Raw genomic sequence first — 10,806 nt, forward strand, 5'->3', positions numbered from 1 at the left:
ACTTCTTTGTTGCAGTTCTCTTGATTTTATGTTGGGGGATTACATTAACTTGACCGATCAGAGCTGCAAAAGCAATACGTATTTTCAGTGAAGTGTGTATTGTTTTCCTTCTTTTTTCGGCTGAGCAAATTCTGTATGCTCCTTACCGAAGAATGGACAGTGAATTTCCAGACCTTTAGACTTCCCAGGTATATCATCAAATTATCAAAAACGGTCTAAATACATGCATTGTATATCAAATACGGTTCACTCTGTCAAGGGACCTCATTTTGCAACTCCAACGTTAAAAGCATCAAGAAAATCTATGTACAATTGCACATGCAATGCTCACAGCAACACCCAATCCTACACTATCCTGTACTAATCAACTGCACTAGCTATGCCACTTCCGCATTCTCCTTCCTATCTATGCATGACCTGACTAAGAGAACTGTCTCGCAGATACAGATAAAGAAAAAGATCTTCCCTCAGTGCATTTTTTTAATCACATGTCCTTTACAATTTCCTCAACTAAATCTCCAATTATCAGACTTTCCACCTCTTTCCCTAGTAGATTTATCTCATCATCCAACAAACCGAGCCACGGAATTGATTTGAGATCCCAGGCTGTCATATTATCTAATGAGTAATATGACCTTTCGATTGGAGGGTAAACAAAAACACGTATGATCTCCCAAACCGAGCTCAGCAATTCCCTTCCTTGCGGATGTAGCACTCGAAATGAGCCAGCAGTTTTTCTTCTCGATTGTCCTAGAACTGTTGAAAGTGCTTCATTTAACAAATCATGCAACAACTTGTGCTCTGTTCCTTTCTCGTTCTTGTCGATCACTGAAGCGCCATTTTCGTTGGCCCTCCCATGAGATTCCTCCACTTCTTGAAATACCAAGTCACTGATAGGCTTTGCAAGTGTGTCCATACGGGATATATTCAAATTAGATGATCCGTCGTACAAGCCAGAAGCAACAAGCAGATCTCTTATGTATTGTTCCATCTTGTCCTCTAACTCGACCATTTTACACTCGATAGGCTGCTCTTCAGTTGTTGTCTCTAGAGGCTCATCAGATCCTAGCTGATTTAGTTGCCTCCTCAGCTCTGCAAATTATGGGATGATGTTTGTTAGCCAACATCAACATAATCCTGAAACCCTATTGTCATTTAGCAACTTAAGCCTTTGGTCATTTCTGCTAGTCCAGGCAAAATACAATCTAAGTTATCATAAAAAGCAATGTTGCGAGCCATGGGCTCATGGCTAGCTTGTGAAAAACCTTTCCGCACCATTTTTTCAGATACAGGTAACTTTACCCTTGGCAAAAAATTTCTAGAGTGCCATATACAGTTTCAGGAAATAAACCCTTTCGTGTTTGATTCGTTTTCAAACTTTTTCACACTTGTCAGTTCTTCTGAGTAAGGTAATTATATCCGTCTCAACACCACAAAAGTAAATCATTTTCAGACGGAAGGCACCATGACTATCTGGGTTTTCCTAACACTAAGGAGGTAGTTGAAGCCGTGATTTATCAAAAATGAAAACTGACACTCCCAACAGCCCGGAGAGACCATCTTGCTCCTTCATAAAAGAGGAAAAGCAAACAGCCTATATGCCTTGGCTAAATAAACACTGAAAGGTTGAGTTGTGCCACTAGTCGAACATGATCAAGCTATTGCAGCTGCACATTTGGATAGCACATCCATGAACATAGAAGTTGGAGAATTGTTTCATACCATTCAGATTCAAACTGATTTCTCTGAAAGCTTGTGGCACCACATCTTCCTCTCCAACGCTCCTGTCTGGCGTTGACATAGGGCTGAGGTCGTTACTTGGTCTCCAAAACTCCTCTTGAGAGCCGCTGCACACAGATGCAGGGCTAGGGGGCACTTCTGTAGAATTCTCCTAGGATGACACGAGAAGGCAAAAACTAGTCAGTACGATATAAGATAAGACAGACGAAACTTCTAGCACTAACTGAATGGAAACATTGTTTTTAACAGGTGAACCAAATTCTTACATGCCACTCGCCAAAGTTCATGACGACTGTTGGCCCACTCATAACGTCTTTCATGAAGTCAGTCTCAAAGTTATATGATTCTGATACGGATTGGGCCCTTTTGCCAAACAGCCTCCGTCTCAGAGTGAATGTGTATCTGAAGTTATGGACCCTCTCTTTGAACTTGAGCTTTTCCTTTTTCACTTTCTTGGCATCTATTGGCACATTTTCAACAACTTCATGCTTTCTCCTGATATGAGCACCAGTCAAAATGTGGCGGTCTTCGAGGAGAAGTTTCCCAAAGGATGTTCCTGATACAGGAGCAGACAAGGATCTCACGAGGTTTCTTGGGGATAATTCCTTGTGGAGAACACAATCATCATCTAACCCATGTCTGAACGATCTAGCTTGCATTTGACGTTCATCTTTTACATTTTCCCAATAACAAGGTTCATTTACCATTCTCAAAGCATTACCCACGTGTTTTACACTAGACCTTTCATCGCCTAACAAGGATGAACTGGAGCTGTCACTTGCTTCTCTGGGCAAATCCAAAAGACTATCACTCTTCAGAACATTCCTCAACCTCTCTGTCAAGAACTTCCTTGTGTCTCGGTTAATAAATTCTGGGGAACATGGTGGATTCAACTGAATTTCACTTCTATAAGATCGAGTTGATTCTGAACGGAGCAAATTCACCCCAAGGTCCCTAGTGACACTCTCTCTAACTTGCTTTGCTATGTTCTGTGCTATTTGCTTTGAATCAGTTGGTCTCTCATTGAAAGGGGTCTCAATTCCACTTCCTCTGACCACAGAACTCCTTTGAACTGCCCTTCCTTGAAGTTCACTTTTCAAACGTTCTTTCACCTCCTGAAGAAAATCTTCTATGCTGCCCCTTTCATCCGCTCCAGAGGAACTGGGCCATGATTCTTCATGCCAGAACCTATCAGGACCAGGCTTCAAGATTACTATCCTCGTAGGGCCAAGATAAGAGTCCAGTTTCTCACCAGAAATTACTGCACTACATTGTTCAATGTCCTTGTTTAGACTTTTGCTCATCAAAGAACAAGACTGATACTGCTTAGCCGGGGCTAGTCCTGTTTTTCCACTGTGTAATGAATGATCACTTTCGATCGATTTTGCTTTCGCTGTATCTCTCCTGGTCTTCTCGACGACGGTTTTTTCATGATTTGCATGGAGTGGTATCATTTTTAAGTTGCATCTCTCTTGACCACCAGCCGACTGCCTAGGAACATTGTCAAGCTCGACGAACTTTGTAAATTCCCTGAACCTATTTGCTTGCCAAGCTTCAAATTCTTTCTTGAATTTCTGCAATTCCTCCTCTTGTGGATGTTCTCGACGCCTGGGTTTTGTTGACTCCTGGGCACTTCTCCCTCTGTCAACATTCCTATCTGGATTATGAGAGGATGAGCTAAGCTCCACGTGCCTCGAAGAACTGGAATTAGACGAACTGTGAGACATTGTGCCCCTTCCCTTCCTCTCTTTTCTTGAAAAGTTGGTTTTCATGCTCTCTTGTTTCCTCTCAGTTGAATGGGGTTGAGAATTGTTATCTAGCGGCAAGATATCCATGCCCATTAGCCGAGCCACAATGCTTGGTGAGTTTTGTCTGTTAAATGATCTGCTGGATATCTCCTCACTTATCAATTTCTTCATTGAAGCCTCGACTGGATGACGCTTCATCTTATAACGATCTTGTTCCATGCGATAAGAATACTGGAATTCAAAGCTACTGTATCAACACATGCTTAGCGGACAAAGGGGATGCAAATGTCAAGAGAGTCAAAAATGGTCTGTAGGGCATATAAAGCAGTCATCTCACTGCAGTATGATTGAGCTGCCTCGTGAATTTTTCAGGGAACCTTAAATAAATCAAATATCATCACGGGTTTGATCAAATGGGGAGTGAATAAAACACCACTGTTGAATCAGGAAACAGACAGAGGTATTGAAGACAACGGTGAGGCTAATGTCCTTCTCTACTGTACATCCGCAGCTTAAGACGATCACAGACCTTCGGCACAAGCCACCAAAATTATTGGAGTCTTGAGGACATCTATAAGAGGTTCATGAGAATCCCAAGCAAAAGCTCGTATAACAAATAAAGCCAGTTGAGTGAGTAAAAAAAAATATATAGACATACCAAAAGAAAAGTCGAAAAACTGGTAGACCACCTTCCTAATCAATGTTTGGCCAAATAAAAACTTCCCAATCAATGAAAAAGGGATTTATTAATATGTCAACACGTCACAGTGACAGCAAGATTTTGTAATAAGTTGAATACCGGCATATCGCCTATAGCACAACAGCTCTCAGAAGCTTCTGCTTGCAGCTCTAAACTATTCCTGGGTGCTTCATGACCTGCAAAATGGTTCAATTCAGAAGAATTAGTTGCCTAAAAGAATAAAAATTTGTAGAACTAATTTGTTACTTCAATTGATATCTACCCTTCATTAGGGCCAACAGGACAGAGTTCGCTCAAGATAACTTTCTCATGAAGTTGAAAACTGCAATAAGGCTAATGACCAAAGCTCTCGCATAAATAACGAGAGGCCAGTCTTCATAAAAACATCATGGCCCCAGAAATCCAGACTCGATGACTAAAGTAGTGGAAATAGGATCTCTGTAAACAATGTGTCACCAACAGAACTTAAACCTAACATCTACAAACTCCCTCACTCTATCTTTACTCTATCCATGTCAAACATCATTTTTATAACTCATTAGGTGATTGACGAGAAAATCAACTTTCACAGTGCCAGTGAGATTTTTTCATCTCAGAATCTAAATAAAGAGTTATTGCAGGTAATTGTTAAGCCTTGACGAGAGAGACAGGAAGATGTGCCTGCACCCAAATCAATTAGACTTCCCAGAAGATGCCTTCTATTAGATTAAATTTTAAGGATTCGTCTAGAAGAAGTCTATATTACCTCCGACATGTTTCTTTTGGGAAAATACTTTCCTGGCCATGCTCCTTTGATCAAAAACATGTGATAAGCCTCCCATGCAGCTAGAGCATCCACTGCAGCACCAAACGATATTCCTATCCCATCTATGCCTCACCGATCACCAAAGTTTCCCATTAGCGAGCCAAGACGCTCTCACACTTTGACTTATGCCTTAAAAAGACGCAGAATCTCCAGAAACGGTTAAAGGTTAGAGTTAGGCAAAGGAGCGTGATTTTTCTCGAATACAATACTGCTAACAGAATAAGTAGATGTGTTACTCATCAACTTGCTCATGAACTTCGCAAACAATGAAAGAAAATCTGCATATAGACTCTCTCATGGAAACAAATTCTGAACCCCCAAAATGCTTAATAAACTGGAGAAAACAGGAAGATAATGGCTATAGCACTTGCACACAAGTTTGGGTACTTAACAATCTGCCTCGGGATGATTCTTTCACTGGAAGAGACACCGGTGGATACACTCTTGAGAGTGTAAGGAGATGGGCATGACACCATTAATTTCTGGCAAATCCTTTCACCTGTTGTGGAACGAATTTCCAGTATGGTGCAATAATTGCAACATTTAGGTGCATCTGCCCGAAATTTAAAAGCATATTGGTGAATGATGATAGACATGATCGCTTATATACCAAATGTCCTACGAAGTAGTAGTGTCGTAGGGCAGATTTACCGAATACTCCTACAATCACAAGACCGCAAGAGACTACTTAAGTTATATCTGAAGCATGTTTTAGAAGAGATGAGCCACGACCAATGAAGGGATGAATCCAGAAGATCCGGTTGAAGCTGTAGTGCCAAAAAAAAAAAAAAAAAACCTTGATCCGCAGGCATCAAGTCAGCCAAAATACACATAAAGAACATCAAACACACACTAGCAGAAACCAATTTGTCGGGAACACAGTTTTAAGTACCAAACACCTCGGGCCGAAAAAATGCAGCAAACCCATGTATCAAGCAAGCACACAGCGAATGACAAAAACGTGAGAAGGTGAAATTCCAAGAGCTCCGACAGCTAATGCAAAGCCAAATCTCTCTCTGACACAGCGCAAGACTAGAAAAAAAAGTCGAAGTTTTTTCTTCTCTCTCTCCCATTTTCTCCCCTGTTTCCAAGCCACCAAACACGTCGTTTTCACAAATCAAGAAACTGGTAATTCTCATTCTCGAACGTACCTCGAGGGAGAGATCAGAACAAGCAAAACCCATGATTGTTATGGCCAAAAGAGAGCCGGTCTCTCCATTATTGTGGAAGTCAAGCGCCAATCACTCACCCATCAAGTGACATTCTTTTGCATTGAATAGCCTCCAACTCGTAACAACCAGCGACGAGCGAGGGGGGGGAGAAATGAGAAGGAAAAAAAAGGCAAAAAGCTGAGAGACACAGAGGCTTCGGAAGCTCCGTGAACAGGAAAAACTGCGGAAACTCAAAGCTGGGATTTGTATGGTAATCCAAGTCTTAGAGACGATGATGACAGTTTAAAAGAAAGCGTGATCGGTACAGAGGAAAAGAAGTTTCTTTTTCTTTTTTTTCTTTTTCTTTTTGTTTAATGTGGAAAATGAAAGCGTAAAAAGAGAAATCGAAAGCATCTTTTTGCCGGAATCAACCGATGGAAAGCGGAAAGCGAAAAGATCTCTTTTAAGTTCTTTCGCTTTATTCCTCGGTTAATCATTAATTAATCAAATTAATAACTTGCGATTGGCCGTGAATTAGTTGAATTCATTGTCCTCATATGGCTTTAACTTTACCTATCCAAAAGAAGCTTAGCCCCCCGATTAATTTAAATGTCGATCTCGCAATTCACTAAATACACGTAACAATTAAAGCTTGAGAATTGTCGTAAATAAGCATTTTCTTGAATCGTCGAACCAAAAAAAAAAGTGCCAAACTAAATTGACCAACTTAAATATGATTAAGAAATTTGATAGAATTGCTCTGATTTAATCAGAAAGAGGAAATTTATGCATTATCTAACTATTAAGATATGCCAAAACGAAATTTGAAGATAATTAAGAAATTTGATAGAATTATTTCACCTCGATTAAATGGTGCAATTGTGTTACGTTTAAGCAAGAGAAGCGTAGTTGGGTAATGAATACAGCTAAGGGATATAAAATCTACTAAATTATTTCTTTTTTTTTTATATTTATCGGTCGAATATTAGATCGCGATGTTTTTTGGAATATTTTAATTCGTTTTTAGCGACTCGCTTTTTCGCAGGAGCGCATACCAAACCAGCTCATCCCCGACAGTTGCTTTTAGGCACGACGCCTCCATTTGGCGCCAGGTTTAACGGGTCGACATCGTATTCGTTCTTACAGCAAAACCCCTCCCGAACGAATCAGCAGCAAAACCGTACGCGCCATATTTAGCGCGTTCCGGTTCACGCGAGCAGCAAGAGACATGTGCCGTTGGATCATTCAAGTCTATCGGCACGCGCGGCCAGTGAGGGTCGGCGAGCGACGTGTCAAGGAATGTCGTCGTCGTGTATTTTTATTTCAGGGACCGAGCCGATGGTTTGACCTTCGACCCCCTCCTCCGCTTTGCTGTTTCCGGGCCCTTTTGGGTAATTAACGAACTCTTCGGGCCCTCGAGCCAAACTTGGTTGTGATTCTTTGCAGAATTGCGGCATTTGTAGGATCGTTGCTGGACTTTTCTTCAAAGCTTAAAAAATTAAAGAGATTTTAAGTTTTGCCATTTGCACCCTGCGAGGTGGGACCCACTTTACGCGCTCGCATGCCAGGGCCATCCACGTTATATTGGAAAACATGGAGGGTTAAGTTGCAAATACGCATGAGATAAGTGTACGTGGCGATGCTTGCTTTCTTTTTCTTTCTTTTTTTGTCCGCCTCCGAGTAGAATGGAATATGCGTTCTAGCTGGCCATTAATAGACCATACACGCTAAAGCGGGCGAATTCCATCTACTAAACCGTCTTTTTTAGTGAATTGCGGAGTTCGAATTTCATATTATTTGAGAAAATAATTAAAAAATCATAAATCTATCACATTTGTATCAATTCGGTCATAAGCCTTTTACATTTATGTCAATTCGGTTTATCCGATAAATTTTGACCGAAAATCGTTGGTGTTGATGTTGTCGTGCCACGTTAGACAATCGGCACCGAAGTTGATGTTTTCTAATAATATTTTTTTAAAGTATTTTTTTTCATTTTCCCTTTGGACCCGGCACCAACAACCCTCGCCGACCATTGGACAAGGGCCGCCATGCACTGCATCGGCAAGGGTTGTCGGCAACCCTCGCCTACCAAAGCCAATTTGAAAAAAAAAATTCTAAAAAGTTCTAAATATATGGTATTAAAAAATGTCTATGGTAGCGCCGGTCATATCACGTAGGATGACCAATGTCCATGTGAGGGATTTCCGGTCAAAATTGACAGGATGAACCGAATTGATAGAAATACAAAAGGTTTGGGATTAAATTGGTCTAAGACTAAATTGATACAAATGCAATACGTTTATGACTTTTTTTGTACTTTTTTCTTGTATTGTTTGGATGTTTAAGTGAGCAGTCATCTCCTTTAGGGTTTGAAGGCTAAAGAACCAAAAAACCTTAAAAGCTCAAACATGATAGAAACCTCTAATTCATCTCAAGATGTTGTACATATTTGACATGGGATTCAATTCTCGAGAAAATTGTGAACATTGCCATCCATTTGTGCTTGTGATCCTTCTCTCATCTTCCCAACGATTGTCGCGCTGACCAAGTGTCGTGCTTAGTCCGTCAAATTTGACCCTCTCTTCTTATACGCATCTTTCGAATTATGGAAACACATACCTCCAATCTAAGACATTACTTAATCGAATAGTGTTCTTCTCCAAAGTAAGCTCTTGACCCTTCCCACAAGAACTCGCCCCATCAATTTCTTGGTGAACTCTTGCTTCCTGTCTGACAGAAAAAAACACTCTTTCTTTCTATAATTAACAGCAGAAAAAGAGAAGGTCCCCTTTCTCTCTCTCTCTCTCTCACATGGAGATGATTGATGGTGGGGCTTAATTTTGGAAAAGGAACCCGCTTCACCTAATGATGTCCCAGAGCGGTCAGTCATGTGCTTAGTGTAGCCTCTTAACTATGATCGTGTTCAGGCTGTGGTGAAATGACTCCAATCATCACTCCTTTTCCAAAATAATAAATAAAATAAAATATTGGGGGGACCACCATCTAGCCCTAGGAAAAGAGGAGTCATAATAAAGATCCACCTTAAAAAAAAAAAAAACAATCTCGGTCGAATATTTTGGTCGTACAAGCGTTATTGATATCGCAACAGATATCTATTACCTACTTTTTTTGGGTAGCTACTTAAGTAAATATATATGTGTGTTTGGGCGTGCCCATATGTTCAATAAGAGATTAGATAAGGTAAAGTTCATTCATTTTTTACATATGAAAATGGATTTCGAATTGAATATATTTAGATAAGTCTGAACAAATGCCATATTATCACCTCTCTTTCTCTCACGGGACGTTCAAACACGATGATCACTACGATAGATGCAACCGTCACAATGTGTCATGAAAAGGTGGCCACCACTATAGTCACATCAGTAACTTAGAACCGTAAATCTAACGTTTCTTTATCTTCTCTTTTGGAGTGATTTATTTGAATTTCTATTTTTTTTATTGTTGCATTACAATTTATTACACATTTTATGAGGTCGGATATTACAATTTCAGCTATTGTATCTGGAATTTTCCATACACAAAAAAATCGGAGATAAGGAGATTGAACAATTTTTTTTTAATTGTATATCATATTTCATCCTATTCCATTTTATTTTTTTTTGATCGAAATATTTTATCCTGTTCTACTCAACATTTTCCTCCGCAACCTTATATGAGCACCATAGCTAACGAGCTTTTTCGCGAGACTACGGGACATGCCACGTGGCAGAATGGGGACATCAACAAGTGTCATGTTGGTAAAAGCAGCAGTATCAGGGGATCAAAGTGGCAGGGGAAAGGGAGGGGGGTGCTGCCTGCTGGGCTCCGGCGAGCCCCACCCTGTCGGAGGGGAAAAGAAAGATGGGAGTAATAATTGAGGGCGGCTCTGCTGTTGGGGAACTCGGGATAATAAAGCTGTGGGCCCACCTGTACTCGAACTCTAAGCCGCTGCATCTTCCCCCTCCCCCCCCTTTTTTTTTTAGCAATTTACGAAGTGTCCCGCTTACATTTGACTACGAAATTAAATGCTCACCCTGTTGTTAAGCGAACATCGCACCTTTTCCACATCATTACTATTCCTATTTTGGAAATTGCACAATGTTGTAGTAGTAATGATCATTATGTCATGTTCTCATCTTTACTGGCGAAAATAAAAGACGACCGTATTAATGTCGTGGTCGTCGTGCTTCGGACGAAGCTTGACCACCTTCGACTTGCCGACGGTGAGGGTCGGGGGGAAGGAAGGGCTGCATGTGAAGGGGAAAGGCGAGTTTGGGAACACTTCAGAAACTAGTATAAAGCTCGTAAAATTCTTCGGTGAAAATATTTGACATATACTAAAACTATCCCGAAACTTGTTTGAGTTCGAATTTTATGTTACTTAAATATGTTTTTATAAAGGATTTATGGAATTTTTAGGAGATATTGATATATTAAATGCAAAAATTGTTAACGAGTGCTTCGGACAATTGTTTATATTTGTTCATAATAATAATTCAAATATTAAGAAAAATTAGTTGAACATAACACGAGGGCAATCGGTGTATTGAAAGCTACTGAGTCGGCGAGTGAGAGAGAGTCACAGTGTGTTGTTTCTCACTCGATTTGAACGTAGGAGTGATGTTGTTGGGACTATTGTTTATATTTGTTCATAAT

General features: G+C 40.3%; 1 protein-coding gene across 6 annotated transcripts; it reads right to left on the minus strand.

Annotated features, from left to right (window-relative positions):
• Window positions 1-286: 286 nt before the first annotated feature.
• On the minus strand, window positions 287-6,447 carry LOC115744809. 6 transcript variants are annotated; one of them, XM_030680177.2, is made up of 7 exons: window positions 6,145-6,447; window positions 5,381-5,492; window positions 4,934-5,055; window positions 4,288-4,364; window positions 2,007-3,719; window positions 1,723-1,891; window positions 287-1,092 (listed from the first exon to the last, which is right to left on the minus strand). In XM_030680177.2, the coding sequence occupies exons 2-7, from the start codon at window positions 5,467-5,469 to the stop codon at window positions 485-487; spliced, it is 2,778 nt and encodes a 925-aa protein (XP_030536037.1). In that variant the 5' UTR covers window positions 5,470-5,492; window positions 6,145-6,447; the 3' UTR covers window positions 287-484. The 6 variants fall into 6 exon arrangements, with proteins under 6 accessions (XP_030536037.1, XP_030536040.1, XP_030536038.1 ...); XM_030680180.2 differs by lacking the exon at window positions 5,381-5,492 and having other exon boundaries at window positions 4,934-5,065; XM_030680178.2 differs by lacking the exon at window positions 5,381-5,492 and having other exon boundaries at window positions 4,934-5,122.
• Between the last annotated feature and the right edge of the window lie 4,359 nt (window positions 6,448-10,806).

This window comes from Rhodamnia argentea, chromosome 8, assembly GCF_020921035.1.
Source record: "Rhodamnia argentea isolate NSW1041297 chromosome 8, ASM2092103v1, whole genome shotgun sequence".
Classification (NCBI taxonomy): domain Eukaryota; kingdom Viridiplantae; phylum Streptophyta; class Magnoliopsida; order Myrtales; family Myrtaceae; genus Rhodamnia; species Rhodamnia argentea.